The sequence below is a fragment of the Phaethon lepturus genome, unplaced genomic scaffold, assembly GCF_000687285.1.
Source record: "Phaethon lepturus isolate BGI_N335 unplaced genomic scaffold, ASM68728v1 scaffold4409, whole genome shotgun sequence".
Lineage (NCBI taxonomy): Eukaryota > Metazoa > Chordata > Aves > Phaethontiformes > Phaethontidae > Phaethon > Phaethon lepturus.
Genome location: NW_010561099.1, coordinates 15758 through 34333, shown reverse-complemented (window position 1 = coordinate 34333; position 18576 = coordinate 15758). Strand labels below are relative to the sequence as shown.

The window sequence follows — 18576 nt, the reverse complement described above, 5'->3', positions numbered from 1 at the left end:
ACATAAAGATGGCCCTTACCTGGGAGATGCAAGTACCAGCCTACAGTAGAAACTGGGAAAAGTCTGGGAGGTTGTCGTTGCTCTGTGTGATTGGGCATGTAAGACGAAGCAATGGGACAAAAAAAAGGCGCATGACTTGCCTTGCACTTCATAGCGTTGGGAGGTAGATGACTCAGTGTGCTGCACTCTGTTTCCTACTATGTGACGCCAACATACACTGGTCAAAAGTAGAAGAGAATAGTGCCAAAAAAGTCTGTATTCCATTCTGTGTTCCCATTATACACAGATCTTCACTATATGAGATTAGATTGCTAGTCCTTTTTTATCAATAGATGTGTTATCATCTATAACTTGGATCTATAACATTTATAACAACACAGAAACTCTGTGTTGACTTCTTATTTACAGTGAAATCCCAGCTCCTGCCATGCAGAAAACCAGCATCACACTGGTACTCTTTTCAGCAGCGCAGAGGGATTCATGCTGACTTTCTGCAGAGGTCATTTTTTCTTACACCTCTACAGTTCCTCTGTTGCATCAGACATAACATACTAGAAAAAGCGGACAGTACTTTGAATGAGAAACCTAATTACTAACTGAAAAAAGGCAGATATGAATTTAAAAAAAAAAAAAAAATTACATGTGAAATTCTGCACTGTTATATTCCCAGGGAAACACCACCATTCTACTGGGACATGGAGAAAGACAGTTCAACCCTCATTTTCCTGGCCAAACAGCTTGTATAATAACAGCCAGGATGAAACCCAAGAAAATCAGAACAAGTAGAAGAATACTCCAATGCCACTCATACCAGTCCATTGATTATAGTTTGATCTAGCGAGTCTATAGACTAATCTATCTTGAAATCCGGTTAACTTGGTACGTGTTTGCAGCTAGAAACAGGTCTTCAGTGGCAAGGGCAGCAGCAAACAAGCACTGATTTAAAGATTTGACATCTTGGGTTTCTAAGTTTAAGCAACAGATACTCACAAATCAATATTTTCCTTCATCATGGCTTAATAGACAGTTAAATTGCTCCTCCTAGGATACAGGACAAACTTCTTTTTAGACTGAAGGACAGAATACATCATTACTGCTACAATCCTGTAACACAGTTCTTTTTTGGAACTGGTATGTGTTTTGTGAAAGAAACAAACAAAGTAATAAAGACTTGTTAATAAATTTCTCTTTGGGATTATAGTAACAACTAAAAAATACTGCTTTTGGTGAATATAAGCCAGTCTTTTAAAAGGGACTGTGGCCTTCTCCACTTTGTCCCGTTCCCAGCAAATGCGTGCTGAGATAGCCTAAAACATGCTTAAAGTTATAGCAATACATTTTTTCTGTTTAGTTGCTCATCAGTCACAAGAAGAGAGGAAGATGAGTAAGAGTATTGCCTTTTTCAAACTTCTTCTATCATATGAAAAAAGACCTATACACAATTAATTTGTACACTGCTGCATAAACGTAATCTCTTTCCACTGGGTATAATGCACCTTTGGAACAAGCTGCACGTGACCAGAAGTCCTGGGAACTTTGGGATCCATTTCAGCTGTGTTACGTATAGATCTGTGAGCAGCTCCAAGCTGCATGCTCGCTTCTTGTGATCCCTCAATGGAGGAATCTACATCCATAACGCGTTTTCTTAGCTGGTTTGTTACGAGTTCAGCACTCCTGCCAGAGGCCTTTCACGAAGGTCCCTTGTATTTTTCATACCAAGCTTGCACGTTTAAAATCTCATGTTTCTCTTGTCTTACATCAGTCATACAAACGGCGTCATCACTGCAGAGGAGTGACGCAGTCCCTGGATAGCTGCGTAAGGACCCTGCTGAAAATAATGGTGGTACCTAGGCATGTGGAAGGAGGGGAAAGTGGGGCCACTACCTTGCATGGAGCTGGCTATAGCAGAAGGTGTAAGAGGCATTCCCAGGCGGCTGTACGGAGGCAGAGATCCTTGGATTGGATGAGGAATGGGTGTAGCTATGGATGCAGTGCTGGTACCCAGGGCACTCAAAGACTGTGGATGCTGAAATCCAGGAAAACTGGTTGAGGAGGATACCCAGGAACTGAGGGACAGGTTATCAGACGTTGTAAAAGCTGACCCTGCAAGCAAAGAGAAAGAATGCCTGACGTTTGCACTGCCACACACAAAGCTGGTAAAACAGCAAAGAGGAAGAAAAAGTCTTTCACAGCAAGGATAATTTTAATGACAATTTGTCATTGGAAATACTTCCCAAATACTTCTCCTTCCATCTTTCTTTGTATTATTATTTGCCAGTTGCTGTCCTTTATCACTGCATCTTAGACAAATTTCCATTTTAAGAAGCTGGTTGCAGTGGCTTGAACGGTATAATCAGCTTTGCACATCAGACATTTTTGGTATTAAACACTGAAGAAGAACCTTGTAATGCTGCCACTAAACACTGAAGCATCTACTCTGACATGGAATCTCTCTGCGTTACATCCCTGTTTTGAAGACATGCTTGTAGCTTTTCACATCAGATCCTCAGTGGAACTGCTTATTTTTTTTCTAAAATTTCAATCTGGCAAAAATGCAGAAAAACTTTTGCACTACAAGTTTTCCTTTTTTTATACCCCAGTAAAAATTGTCAACTCTGCATCTTTTCACTGGGCTTTTTCCAAAATATAGAACAAAAAATTCTAAAATGCCAAAACATTTGCTATTTTTCCAACGGTGTACAGTGGTCTGAGAAATAACACTAATGCTAAATTGTACTAAGAGATGTGGGATTTAAGTGAAATACACAACAATACTAAAAACTTGCTCCCAGGGCAATTACCTACTTTTGATCAAATGCAAGTGGTTTCCTTGGTATTTTTTTAATCTGAAAGTTCCAAAAATTCTTTTCACAAATCTTCCACCACTTTAAAACGCTTTTTCTCTGAAGATTGCAAAAGTAGAAAAAAAGGAAAAATGGCATCTTTGAATTAGAACTAATTACTTATTTTATTTTGACAGTAAATTTTCTGGGAAAACAATGAATAATTTGGTTTGATAATTATACATGGTCATTTTCAAATAATCTGGTGATGATGTTGCCCTTCACCTCTGCAGTTCTTTTATGCATCTGCTCATCATCAAATGTCTGATTTGTAGAAATGGGGAATACAATAAAATCCTATAAATAAACTTTTCTTGAAATTTCTATTTGAACAGTAATTCAACTCATGTCCCTTCTGTATTTTCTTTCTTGTCCAACTTTGTCTGTTGATAAATGTTTCTTACTTTAAGAAATAAATTTACTGGCAAGAATATTTGGCAAAATACAATTTCAAGCCAGTACTGCAAAACATTCTGAGAAAACAGATTTTACAACAATTGTTAGTTTCATAAATCTGATTCTAGAATATAGGTTCGTTCCAATTGTGAAAAGAAAAAATATAAAGATATCTATCTGTCAAGGTAAACTTATTGGAATTATGTATATCCTAGCCACATACTCAAAACAAAACTATGAGCAAACAACAATAGAATGAAAAAAAAGCAAATAATTGTTTTAAAAAGATCATAAATCTCTTTAGAAATATATCCTCAAATCAGAAAGAGAGCTACTCCTGATTAATTCCTCCTCTGCTTAACGAAACAAGTAAAACGGCTCAGTAACAGGAAAGAGAAGTTGTGTCAGTTCAGGAACAGACTTGAACCAAATCCTGACCCCACCACTGAATGAAATCCTGGCTGCTGGGAAGTTAGGAGCCAGAGCCAAACTGTAAGGATAACACCAAGCTCACAGACCAGAGCAAACCCCTTTAAATCAGGGGTTATCTGAGCGTTATTGCACTACAGGGAAAGTGGGATGTGAAGCTGGATTTGACGAGAAGGTTTACATTTGGCTCTGTTCCGGGCGGCTACCATGAATCCTGCATGTGGGTGCTGGAGCACAGGCACCCAGGCATTACGCATTAGAGAGTTTTAATATATTTTGTATCTGTTAATTCCTTCGGAAACAGACTTCTTATGATAAATATGCTACTGAAGGCTAGCCACTTCCCCCTGTAGATAGCTGAAATTGGCTGAGATGACAATGCTCTGGATGTAATTAGAAATAAATAGCAGTGATAGACTTTCTTTATCCTACACAGAACAAAGTGTGTGATTCCTTCTCATGAGGAACTTCCATAAGAGCCTTTTCCTCCTCCAGCTGCAATGGTCTCCAGTTGCAACTTAGTACTCCAAAAAGTCTCACATAGCACATTTTCCAGCACCAAGGAGATGTGCTGTAGTAACCTTGAGGCAACTGAAGCCTCAGAGAGCTTATAACACACACCACCCAGCACCGTGTTTGTGCTCGGCTGTTACCTCTCATACATATAGAATAACACCCCGCAATTTTGCATGCAAGGTAGTTTTCAAATGCATCAGAAGAAATAAAAATGTCCGTGGAGTTCCAATGAGATCGTTATTTCTCTCCTCATATCTTGGAGGACTTTTACTTATTTAAGGAGACCAGATCTAAACAGAGAGTGAAGGCAGTACGAGGTACTCATCTGCAAGAGCAGTATGTTTTACCTGCTGTGCATGCCTCTGGTTGCCCAGAACGATCATGTCCTATATTAGCATATGGCTCCCAGATTAGAAAAAAGTTGGTTGCCACAACTCATCATCTTCCTCACTCATTTGCCATATTGCAAGCAAATGCAGAATTGTACCCCGTATATATTACACATAAAATTAATTTTAATAAACTATTCCTTCATCTTCTGGCGCATTCCTCAGGATTCTTTTCAGAAGAGAAAGGCTCTAAAGGCCAGTCCTCATACCGAGGTTCACCTCGTTCTTTTGGTCACTCCCAAAGGAGGACATCACACCAGGGAGAAATGTAATTCTTGGAGAGAAGGTGCCTTGCTCTAAGCACTTCTGGCAAGGGAAAATTTAACACTGTCTTCAACAACAACTGGCCGAGAATTTAAGCTGACGTGAAGTGAGGTAATCCCCCAGAAGTATGTGGAAGAATGGCATTGTACCAGCTGAGAAGTTGCTCCAGAAACTCTGCAATCTAAGGAACTGCTCTTGGAATAGATGTGTATGAACAAGCCCACCCAATCACATTTTATTCAAGAGCAACTCGTGGTTAAAAATAAGCGTGTTTTCCCTGCAGAAGTTGAAAGAGCTTATGACCAGAAATAATACTCTTATCTTAGCAACACTGTACAAAGTTGGAGGACAAGACAAGGGCACTGCCAGTTGGAAGGCAGATAGAACTGCTTTACCTCAAGTGGCTGTTGCATATCAGGCAGGTCATGAAGTCAAAATGCAAAGTATAATGCAACAGAAGTTTATGCTAGTCAGCGATCCCACAGGATCGGTTTGAGATCTATTTCCAGTGGCAAATTACGACAGATGCAATTTGTCCAGTGAGTATCCCCACAAAGAACAACTCTGCCTTACTACTACTTTTGCAACTGCTAAAGTAGACAAACCATTTGATGAAGCATTTGAGGTGAATTGCATCAGAAGGAAAAGCACCTTTCAGAGACCAAGAAATAACAATTAAACATCAATTTTCCCAGGAGCTAGGGACTTCTCTTCTCGTAGAGGCAAAGCAGGCTAACCGCAGGCTGGTTGAAGGTGGTCAGAACAAAGTCATCTGTTCACAAAAAGCTGGAGGGGCAGCAAATGGCACGTCTATACAGTACTTTACAAACTGTGCTCAGCCCAGCTAGTAAGTCCTGCCAAAGGATGGGGAGTGTTGCTTGTTCTCAGCATCACAGTAATGAAGTTGTCTGTTTTTCAGCCATCTTCAAGCAGAGACAATTCTCTTCTGCTGGCAAAGGCTGTATAGGCGTCTCTAGAGCTGCCTCCTGAACTAGCCACCCACACCAGTGCCATGGACATACCAGATGTCCAGAAGAGCCATAAGGTAACAAGTGTTCTTCTTCATTATAGGACTTCATGGCAGAGACGCACACCAGGGAAATGCTTCAGAGTAACACAGTACTGATTGTGGTCCTCATTTTCTCAAGCATAACTAGGTCACCACACTTTACTTCATGAACACATTTCCCTACCTCTGCTTTGTGTTGCCTGGCTGTCATCTCCAAGATCATCTTCTCCACCATAGGTTCGAATGGGGGATCGGGCATAAGAATGCTTTTGGATAAGGCTCTCCACACTTTCTCTGTGAAAGGAAACAACATACCATATCAATAACATCCTAAACAGCCTTCTAATTTGCTAGGTTAAATACAGTGAACATGCTGCCTTTTCCCTGTCCAGAGCACAGGTTTCTCACACAGACTCTCCAAACTTACTTGACAAAAGGGTTACCTCATAACATGTCACCGGAAATGCCAAACTTGGCCTGTGGTGTTTTAACATTGCTGATCACCTCTTACCTGTGTGGTACTGCTGCTTCAGCAGACAAAGTAGAGTGAACTTCCCACTGCATTTCCTGGATGTGGTCTCAGACAGAGAATATGACACCAGAACTCTTCACAAATTTGAAAATGCAAGATGTGGGGTTGTTCATACTGAGTGACCAGTCTGGGTTCAGAGAAACACCCCGTGGTCCAGCTCCTTTCAAACAAGCCTTCACATCATACCCGACCACCTCATCTGGTACCCTCCCATTTTTCTGAAATCAGGGGCAAGAGGCAGATGCATCCGGAGACAGCTCAGCTCTAACCATGCGCTCTCAGCATCAGAGGCCAGTTCGCAGCAGGAAGTCCACAGATACTACCCATCTCGTGCCATGTCTATTCTGGGAGGTTAGACATGTCTGCCAGGCCCCCGCCTCACTGGTGGCACAAAGCACTGAAGTCACCCAAACAATTTTTAAATAGAAGGCAGGCATATCTGCATGATAAGCCATAGCAGTTTGTAAGGAAGATCCAACCTTACACGTTCCCAGCGCATTTCCATGTAAGTAGGTGGCATTATACCAAAGATGAATACGACCTAGGCACATTTCCAAAATGGCTTTGACCTTCTGTTCCCATTTAAGAAATCTAGGTAGTGATAGCTGTTTAAATCTGCTGCTCGGTGAAGGTTTTTTCTGAATTTACCACTTGGCCATTCATACCTGCTAATGCCCTTCGCTCAGAGATTGTGGCTGTTGCAGAAATTCCAAGGAAAAACATATTCCAAGTAACATGATAAATCACAATGGCACATGTTTTTCTTTCCTTCAGAAAGCCCATTATGGTCATTTTGTCCTTGGTCTATCACTGGCATCATTACTTATGCTAGTCTCCTCAGAAAAAAATAAATAAAAAGGGGATCTTATCAAAGTGATTTACTTGTGTCAGGATTGGAAGTGGACTGAAAGCAATGGCAGTTCCTACATAGAGGATGATATAATTGAATTACTGCCTTTTAAGTGATTGAAAACAGTAGGCATATTGGGGCTATCTCAAAGAAGATTTTACAAAGAAAAAGACAGATGGCATTGTTTACATTATGTGCTGAATGCCTCATGAAACTTTTTTTTCCTGAAGCAGAATGTGAAATGCAAAGAATTTTACTTAACCAAAAAGACTCTCTCAGATGAGTACAGAACAACAGAATAATAAATTAGACCAACGTTGTCTGAGTGATTTAGATACCAGTCTATAAACATATTCATAACCAAAGAATTACTAATCTTTAAAGGTCTGAAGAATAAATGAGATTCAGGTGATTGTCTGTATTGACTCTATTGACTTTATTTCCAGTAAAGGTCTGCTTATAACAACGGGCATTACAGCATGTAATAATAATATCTTGATGCAACAAAAACAATGCAGGCTCTAGTTTTAGTGCAGTGGGCCAAATTAATCTCTAAAACATTGGATCCAATGGTGGTTTGGGGATAAACTCACACCAATATATTTACATTTGAATTACCTACAGGGATTTAAAGCTAAATCAAATGCCCACAATTATTGCAAACTAAATTCTTTCCAGATGGGTTTGTATGCTACACAGAGAACTCTATTATTCTATATGGTTGTCTTCTTTTAAAGAAAGAGAGAGATGACTTCTTAGCGAACCTTGAATCTGCAAAGTTTGAAACTAGGGAACTGTGTGGTAAGTTTGTTTATTTATTTATTTACAATATTGTAATGTTGCAGGTAGTATGCTAAAGGTTTTAGAAGATTAATCGCATTCAGTGGCACAAGAAACAAAGGTTTTTATGGCAGAGGGAAGAGTCTAACGAGGAAACTTGGATCAGGGGAAGCAACTAATTTCACAAAAGCAGTCCCTTTTGTGCAGGTGGGATTTAATATTCAAAACTGTATATGTTTGTCTTGCCTAATATTGTTGGTGGTTTACGCTATAATCACAACACACCCACTAATTTTTCATTTTAGAGGTCGAGGCTGCGATTCACATCATGAGCACAAAGCGTTGAGCTTTACACCATAATTTAGGCACGTGGCCCCGCAGCCTTCAGTTGGACACTCTTCTTTCCATACACAACACGTGCTGCGTATGAACCTCCAAACAGACCTACGAAATGCAAAAGGCTGAACAGGAAACCACCAATGCATGCAAAAGGAAACAAAGAAAAACAACAAGTACTGTATTTTCTCCACTCATGAAGTATATCTCTGAGTTATCCCACCAAGCATTGTTTCTTCCACCTAGAAAAACAAGGGATGAAGCATGCACCCAGGTCTCCCCCATCCTGGGGAAGTGATCCAAGTTAAAGGAGAGTCTTTCCTTCCCCTTGTGTTTCAAAGGAACGGGGTGATGGCTTCTGCACCGTGCTCAAGTATTTCATGCTCAGAGAATATCACCCAGAGATCAAGTCTTGGAGAAGAAAGGGCTTGCATCTCATCTAATCTATGAAAACGTGGAGTTTCCACATAGGTTGGAAAGAGGAGGCCAACCTCCTCCACAGCTTAAAGACAGAGGTGCTTTTCAACTTTCTCCAAAGTAGATATGTGGGAAGAAGCAAAACTTTAACAACAAGATTTAAGTGCCTGTGAAATGTAGTTCAAAATGCAGGAGCAAAACTGGCAATCTGGAACACAAGTTCCTGCTTATACCCTTCTGTCAACCTGGGCCAAAAGGACTTAAATCTCAAAATCTTCCTGAAAATTCTGTTTATAGAAGTGTGAACTGTTTAGGATATCCAGAATATGGTGCTCTGCAGAGTGGAAGAATAAAATAAAAATTTTAAAGTCCCAAAATACATAATACTAATACTACTACTACTACTACTAAGGAAAGACATTCATTTAAACCTCTGGCTTTATAGTTCTGTGTGCAACATCTTCAGATATCTCAATATGGTTCAAATGATTTATGGGAACAATTTTATAAAGTACTGAATGATAAATCAATATTTGCCAGTTTATGATTCTGCTCAATAAAAGAGAATTAGCAAGTGAAGAGTATGGTGGAGGGTTTTTTAAAGCTTTCCTTTATTTTTTTTTTAAGAGCTCATCCACACTGAACTGGATGAAGAACAAAGTGATTTCCAGTTACTCAATGCTCAACTTCCGTACTTCTGTTAGTCTATGATCAGAGATTTGTTATCTAATACTTGGACCTAACAATTTTTACCTTTTAATGTATCTCAGAACTCCCCAGTTTCTTCTATTAGCAGTAAATTAGCAGTAAACTTTGTTTTGAGAGATCACAAGCTGCCAGCTAGATAAAGGAAAGATGTCTTCTTTCTGTCAAATTCTTTGTGTGGTCTACAGACAATTTTCATCTTCCAGACTGCTCTTCAACTCACAGATATCTTGTGAATGCCCAGAGGAGGGGGAAAAAACACACACATAGGCATAATATATTACTATGATTAAGCTGTGCTATGTGTACAACTGGATAATAGTAGCAGATGACAGGCTGGAGAAGAGCAAGTTAGGGGCTGAAGCTGTTCGAGAAAAAGACGAAGGAACTGTGTGCCAAACGGAGAGGAAAAAAACCCTAAGCTGGTATTGGCTAGCACACCCACAGAGAAGATGCTGAGGGAGGACAAGGTGAGGGGAGGTAATACAGAAAAGGAGCTCAGGCTGATCCCAATGATCTCCATTCTGACCGAAGCACACCTTGAGCCCAGCCCTGTCAATCAACCTCTGCTTATGATAGACGAAGCGCTTCTTCGTGCAAGAAATAAAACAGCGAATTTTGAACCAGGAATCGAAGGAAGTGAAGGATTGGGAAAATTTATCGATTAGCGAGGTTTTATGGTGCACATTGTCGTTCTACAGGTTTTTAACTTCTTAACTGAACATTTCACTCTTGTCCTGCTGGCAACTGATTCCAAAACTAAACTTCCAGCCAGGGGTGTTTTATGTGTTGCAGCTACAAGCTGTGCCCTGTACGTACGGAGTAGTCTCAGAGGATCAAAAGTAGATAGGAAAATCCTGAAGTAGTTGACAAATGATTCACTGACTTTACAGATTAAACCCAAGATCTTGCCATGAATATGAACTGGGACATGGTAGAAAACAGAGCTGACTCGGGAAGCAGCTGAGGAGCGAGGCCCTGCGTGAGGATGCTCACTTCCTTTTGCTGTCAGCCCAGATTACAGAAATTCTCTCGGGAGATGGTAAAGTCCCAGATTACCCTGAGCAGGATCTTTAATCAAGATGAAAGAACAGTGCTGCCTTGTAGGTGGAAGCAGGCATCTCTCTGATGCTTCTTCATGTCATTTCTTTCCTGCTCCTTCTGCTGTTACTCTGCTTCAGCTGTGCATTCACAGCAGGCTGGTGATCACCAGGACCCTGATTCTGAAGCACGTGACCACGAGTCCTGCTGATATGGAAGAGGGCTCACCTGGCCACAATGCACTGTCAAGACTGATGCTGCTACACGCCTGCATGCACCTGAAACTATGGATTTTCCTGAATTTGGCAGAGTGCACACCCAGGGGATGGAGACACGAAGCCTACCTTCTCCCTTTGGGATGAGAAGGCTTGAGGCAATATATTTGGCTTTGGCAGAAGGTAGTTTAGAACTAGCTTGCTAGAGCCAGGTCTGGGTTAGTATCCATCTTAGATCTACACTATGGCTCCAAAGAGGATGGAGTTCACATAACAGGCAGCCACCCATTCCACTGGGAGCCAGGTTCAACCTCCTTTGAAGACAACGTGCAAAAGCCAGACTGTGGTGAGACAGAGCCAGGCACTCTGAACTCATACCTTCTGCAGAAGTTACTGTCTCAGGAATGGATACAAGAAGTACAAATTTCAGAGCAGAGTCGAGCAACCTGTTAGTGTTTTCCCTTTTTGCCCTTACTATCCAAGTGCTAGGTAAGCAAAGAGGTAAGGAGATCCTTAGAATCCATCCCTGTTCCTGGTGTCATGGTATTGTTTTTTCCTTTTGTTTTTTGTCTTTTTCTTTACAAGAGAAAGGCAATGCTAACAAAAAAATAACAGAAGGAAAATAATAAAATAATGAAACTGACAACCATGTTTTGCTTGGCCATTCAGTTCAACACAAAGAAAAATACAGAACAGGATATAAAGTCTATGAATTATCAGTTTGCAGCCTGAATGACTTCTTTAGTTCTGCATTTCAAAGGTTTCCTTTTTTTGTAGCTGCCAGTTAGTATGTTTGGAAGAAAGCCCAGATAACAGAAGACATCAGAAGTGAGGTGAGGTGAAGACAGATGGAATAAATGGGCTGAGAAGGCACAAAAATAAACTTGTCGGAAGTCGCACTGTAGTAGAACTTTTTTTTTTAAGGGAAAAGATGACTAATTTGTCCAACACGCAAGTGCTAAAAACAAGTCTGTAAAAAAACAAAACAAAACAAAAAAACCCAGCAAAAAAACCAAACCCAAACTAAAAAAAAAAAAACCAACAACACAGCAGGAGGAACAAACATATTTCCATAATGGCAGCTAAGAATGAACAACAAACACTGTCAGAATCACCATTCAGATATCACTCAGCCTTCATGTTCCTGTGGCTTTTAGTTGCTATTTTACATATGCACAAACATACAGACATAATATTTATTTGCTGCATATAGTTGCTCTTATACTGGTAGATGAATATTACAGACTGAACCTAGGAACCTAATTCAGCTCTGACATGGTACGGACCAAATCCTTGACCAGAACAAAGTAGCTCCATTCCACTGCCTGAGTTAGACCTGAACCAGTTCCAACTGAGGAAGAACCAGGGCCCATCAAACTACATTGGCTTATGTGACCTGAAGTTTAATTTGGCCCAAAAGGTAATACAGAGCCACCAAACACTTTCACACAAAGTCAAAACTATTGGGAAAATGTTGGTGAATGCAATACCCCAAGAATATATGCAATTTAAAGAAAGAAGTGAAATGAGAATTAAATTATGAAAAAATCTAGGTTTTGATTGTTGTAAAAGAAAGAACAAGTATGTCTCCAAAGTGGTGTTTACTGGTGCCCTCACAACAAACACCTGGTCAATGGCAGTTCTGGAAGAACTATAATATGCATGGAGGTGACGTAGCCTGGCTGAAGGCGTGACATGGGAAAAGGAACGACACTTATGAAGAAGGAGCATGAGGCTATTAAATATACTGACCCCACTTCTCTCAACTGCAAATAAAAATGAGAAAAACAGTTATCTTTATATGGGGAATAAAAAAAAAAAAAAAAAGAAAGAGAAAATTACATTTCTCTTCTCTGACTTGGAAAAAAGTACACACTTGCAAATGTATGTCAAAGCTCTTTCTCTGTACCTCTTTTTCATAAATATAGTGACACACTTTACCCTAACATAGGCAATCCCACAGACTTCCACTTCACCCAGTGACTGCAACCATTTCTTTCTGACTGCCAGGCAGAGGATGAGAGCTGAGGACAGAGCAGTGCTGTGAAACTGGGACTGGGGGAATTCCCTGGAAAACTTACCCTTGGATGAAAACTGGATGTCTGATCTGACATCAACCTCTCCCTTTATGCACGCACTACACCTGCACGGGGTGAGTGGAAAACACTGGCAAATCAAAATTATACCGTTTTGCACAAGTAAAAAGACAGATAACAGAATACCTAAATGGAAAATAAGCCAGGATATGGGTGCTTAAAATCTTGGGAACTCAAGAGATTTTAGCTGGCACAGAGGGCTTCCTGCTGGGGAAAGGAACAGTTGCCTGGCTAACAGTAAGCAGAATTGGAGGAACCAGATTTGAAGGGAATGCTTCAGGTGCCTAAATGTAGGCAGGTAGTGCTTTCTAGATGTCTTAAGACATCCAAGCCATCTGCAACGGAAGAGAAGATCAGAAGATACAGACAATCCATGCTCCCTCCAGCAGCTGGAGGATGGAGTAACCTGAGCACATCTGGAATGGCACCAGATACCAAGCGTATAGGCACCGGAGTCCCTGGTGTTTCTCCCTGAACTCAGGACTTCACTTCTTCTCCCAGCCTAAACATTGGAGGTGATCTCCCATGGCTGGTTGCCAACATTCACAGACTGAGAACTAGCTGAGGATAAAAGATCAGGTGGCAAGTTTGACTTGTTGGAGGAGAACTATGACAAAGCCCTACTTAACCATGGACAAGGGGGTATATCATAGAGAGAATGTATTTCTGGCTGTTGGTAGGGTGCTTTCACGAGTCAGGGAAGTTATTCTAGACCAGCCGTTAGAAGTGGGAATGGGGAGGAAGGCAGCTCTGTGGGGCGAGCAGCAAAGGGATGGAAGAGAGGACTGCTGTGGCCACCACATCATTAAGCACATGGCTTTGACTGCTACTGCAACAGGGCAGGGCTCATATCCAGGCATTAGCATCCATTTTGCTTACAGCCTTGTAAGCCAGTACAATGTATTTCCACATCTCAGACATGGAGTTCCTCAGGGGAAAATTCAGAATCTGATTACCATGAAAATCCAGCTGGGGTGCTGGGATGCAGCGCTCTTTCCTACTTCCACCAGCCCCCAATCCTTCCTTTCTCTGCCTAAAAATTACTTGGGTGTGCAGACATACTTCTCCATTACCTAAGACACTGCCTCTTGAAGTACGTATCTACCTCCCAGAAGCATTACTGGACTTGTGCAGATGGGTATACTCCTTCAGCTCTCTTTAACAGTTACAAGTCCACACCCTGAACTTGCCTATCACATACTGGATCAAATAGACAAGCAACGTTCAGATCATAATTATGATCTGTCAATTCTTGTTTGATCATTATTTTAGGATTCCGTAGTTCTGTTGACTCACACTCTTGAAATTATCACCTTTTTCACTGGATTGTTTGCATGATATTTAATTGTGATGGTTTTATTTATCTATTTATTTTTAAAATGCAGGTTCTTCACAGCAACTCAAAAGATAAATCTAGGCTGAAGATAAAAAAAATAGTATGTTGAGTTCCAGTTTTGCATCCTTCATGGCTTTGGCCAATTTTTTCTTAGGCAGAAGCATAAAGATATTCCCTTAAAGCCTACCTCCAGAGTGAATTGCTCACAAAACCTGCATTAGTCTTTTTCACAAAGGTTACCATTAAAGAAGATCACACTCATCCACATTACTGCATTTGGCATCCCATAGTCAACACCACGGTACCTTAAACTCCACATTCTGACAACTGCTGCTAAATGTTCAAGTTTTTCAATCACAACCACTGTGGGAGCCTTTTTGTAATAGAGGGAATGTAAATACCACATAAAAAGATCAAAAGGTGAATCAGCAACTTATCTAAATCACAGTAGCCCCAGATAAAGTCTGCCCCACCACCATAAATAGATTACCGCAAGTAATGTATGGAAAGAGTTCGTTGTGGAAGGAATCTCACATCCTACTGAAAGTCTGGTATATACCAAACTCATCAAAGATTTTTTCAATGGTTAAATCTTTGCCTATATAGCTATAAAGGAAGGTGTTGTAAGGCATGTAGGCGGGAACAAAAGAAAATACAGGCACTTCAATAGCTTTACTCTTGCCTACCTCCTCTACCATTTTGCCAAATTTCACTACCTCTACATACATTATTTTAACTCGAACACATATAATGCAAACAGATTTAATCCTAAAGGCATTTGCAGCTTGAATTTCCTACACTTGGATCGTAAATCTAGAGTGGGAAGCCTGAAATCGTTAAAGTCACATATTTATAAAATCATATTCAATTAGGTTAAAAAAGTGCAATTTCTGTCATCATGTCATAAAAAGATGTGTTTTTCTCTCAGATCTACTATAAAGAAAAGCTCCCTATATTGTTACAGATAGAGGCTGTTTTCAATCAGTTACAAGGAGCAATCCAATTACTGGATGGTTTAGTGCAGTAACTGACTCCAGACTAATTTAATTTCTTTAGGTCTCTAAAGATCAATTGATCTGATTTGTTTCCCTCCCCAAAGGCTGTTTAGGAAAAAGCAGGCTTAAATACCTGGAAATGAAATACAAAGCTCTGTACACTTTCACACTACTTAGGTCATTCGGAAAAGCTGGAACTCGCGGTAAATGAGTGCTCCCTTGGCCCTAACATCACGGGATGCTTTACAGGAGACCATTTGGATCACCACACAGCACTGCGGATTATGCACACGCTATACGCAGGGCTGCTTAGGAAGCAGTCTGTGGAAGGTGTTTTCACAACTTCTAGATAAATACTCGATTTTCAAGAGCTGTGCAAGTGTGCATTTGGCCTGCATAATCTTTTCCCTGGCAAATAAATATTTTTCTGAGACAGTGATCTTATAGGAATAACTAAGTTTCCACCTAGACCATGCAAGAATCACGCAGTACTATTCAACGTATCGCCTACATCTTGTAATGCATGTCGCGATGGACATCAAGCAAGAAATTCTTCCTGTTGTCATATCTCACTTTGCTATTTCTTTTGCTTTATATCAGATTTCTTTCAGCAATTTTCTTGGTGCTAAAATTAACTCTGTAGAACCAGTGGGCACTCAGAGAATGACATTCTCCTCTCCCTGAATATTTTGATGCTGGAACAGAAAAAAAAACACACACACAAAAAAAAACAACCACTTGGTATTTCTGGACCATATCAGATAACTTAGGAAATTCTTAAAGTCTCCTACCAGCCCTCTTGTCTGTTACACTTTTACTATCTCATTACCTGATGTGTTGCGCAGCAGGTTTTGTGTTTTTTTTAAATACTGTTGTTCCCTGAGCAGGGCTAAGCTTTCCCATTTAAGTCAAAATAAGACCTTACCCAAACTTGGACTGTCAAAATCCAGAGTTTTAATGTTATTTCAATACTTTTCACATTCTGTTTCTTTTATTTACTGTAGGTTTCACATTTGGCTACCTTATCTTTCATGGCAACGTTCATATCTGGACTAAGCTGCCTGTCTCAGTCTCTATTCTTACACTTATCAATAAGCAAAAGGGCACTGCGGTTTATGCGCAGCATTTCTGACTCCATGCCATGCGCTGTTATAATAAGATGTCCTCTGGAAAAATTCCCTTCATATCCAGCACCACGACAGTTGGTTCATCTGCACCGAGGTAACTAAGTTTTTCTCACAGCTTATCTATTCAGACTCTCAGCCCTTGTAAAGCTCTGTCATTGATATTGCCTGGCTGTAAAACAAGGAAAGTGAAATGGGAAAAATCAAAGTCTCTTCTCGTCCTCCAGGTCCTTTCTTGACTATTTATTGCATGCAAACCTTAGCTTTGCATGTCATTTACCTTAGTAGTCTGTCAATCCTGCTGGCTATGCTATTTTAATGAAATCTGCTTTGGGTTGTTTTGGGATTTTTTTTTTCCCCATTTTCAACTAAGACTTTCACTTAGAAAGCAACCTTTAACAACTTTGCAAGTGTGCACTGCAGTCTACAAGCTCGCTTCCACAAATTACCGTTCTTTAACCCAATTACTCAAGGGATGCCTAGTGATCTGGTCACTAGTAAGGTATAAAACACACCACTGTTTCCCAGCCATGGACCTACTTAGACAGATGTACTTTTGCAATGCTGTAAAGACTTTCCCGAGCTGCATGGGCATGACTTCATTGAGCAGCTTGTCCCCTACATGCACCCGTGAAAGATGATTCACGGATACATCTGGATAACCCCACATAGGAGGCTAGAAGGTTTTGGCCTCTCCAAACTTTCTGTCGTGATTGTGTGCTCATAGGAGAATTTGGATGTGCTATATCCACCTCCGTCGTGTTCTCTTCCAACCTAAAGGACACAGGCAGCTTAATTTGCTTCATTTGCCAAACTGTTTGACACGATATCATAAAAATGTGACGAGTTGGAGAGCTACCAAGAGATTGAAGTTTATTTCCTACTCAACTGTGGGTTAATGCTTCTGTCCCTATGGCAGCAGTTGCTTATAATGAGCTGTACACACACAAAACTCAACAGTTTCCAGATAAAGCTTCCCCCTGATGCAGCCTCCAGTACAATTTTGGTGAAACAAAAATGGCATCTTTGTCGTCAGAGTGGGAGTTATGGGATTTGTCCTGATGGCAATAATTGCTGACTTCAGTGTCTGGGACTGCTGAAGTGTATTTTGGGAAGCTCCCCTCTCTCTTTTCCACTGTGTGGAGCAGTGGGGAGCTATAAAGATGTTTTTCACAGGACCACTGCCCTTGTTTCCCAGTGACCCAATTCACAGCCCTCAACAGGATTAAATGGCATGATAAGAAAAAAGCTTTTCATTCTGAAGTTGTAAAGCTGACCTTCTCCCCCCTTCAAGAAGCCCCCTCAGGAAGATGAATATATTGGCCCCAACTGGAACAGATGTCAAAACTCAGAACAGCTCTTTCTTCATAAAGTTTAGAAGTATTTTTAAAGGAGGTGGAGGAGGCTTACTATATGCAACAAGATAACATTAAAATGCACAGCTTCTCAGGAGTTGAAAGGATGCTTTTCCTACAAACTCTCTCTTCTCTTTATCTTATCTGCATGGAAAGTAAACAGAAAGTCCCCATTACCTCTCGATATCAGTGAGTCTGGAAGAGTCCCGAAATCCTTTAGCAAAAGGGTTGCTGTCAATTTTCAACTTGGTTATCTGGAAAGACAGAAAAGAGCAACGCAACATGAATATAGTGTTAAGGTATTGCAACGTGCAAAGTGTTAACCAGTCCACCCTCCCGACTTCACTGCTAATTTTATCCACGCTCCTTGTGCGCCTGCGCGCGCTACTCTCGAGATGCTGCTGCAAAGCGGGGGAGGCAAACCAGGGTGCATTACACCTGTGGCCGTGGAAGGACGAAGGGCACGGTGGGCTCAGCCTTCACGTTACCCAGAGCGGGAGGAACCCACCCGCGTACACCACAACTCTTTCCAAATACTTCGGCAGCATCACCCAGGTTGTCTTTTCCATGAGCAATGCACAGCACCCTGGTAGCATCTGAGCCTCGCTGGTGGAGCTGCACGTCAGTTAGCATCAGCCCAAACTAGGAGCCACTGCCTGCAAACCTGAAGACATTGCTTCAGTGCAGCCCCACTTTTTTTGTTTGGTTTTTTTTGGTTGGTTGGTTGGTTGGGTTTTGGTTTTTGTTTTTTTCCCCGCTCCCGACTGCAATGCAAATGTTCTCAGCCAGGCCTACCAGTCATCATATGGGGCAGTTTAACTGTTTTTGCATCAAAAGGGGCTGAGAAAGGGATGCAGTTACAAACCTGCCCAGTGCATCCTGTCAACCTGTGCATTCAGCCGGGGTAACCCACTGATTAGGAGTCGCTCTGCCCCGAAGTGTCAGAGC

The 18576-nt window shown here is 41.0% G+C and overlaps 1 protein-coding gene across 1 annotated transcript in view; it reads right to left on the bottom strand.

The window, feature by feature from the left end:
• Positions 1-1762: 1762 nt before the first annotated feature.
• The window catches only part of TBX20 (T-box 20), a gene marked incomplete at its 5' end in the record, with an annotated part of 32560 nt that continues 15746 nt past the window's right edge, over positions 1763-18576 (bottom strand). The window contains 3 exons of the mRNA XM_010293872.1: positions 1763-2103; positions 6031-6140; positions 17806-17882. Of these exons, the coding sequence (XP_010292174.1) occupies positions 1763-2103; positions 6031-6140; positions 17806-17882 (528 nt within the window). The remainder of the gene's footprint in view (positions 2104-6030; positions 6141-17805; positions 17883-18576) is intronic.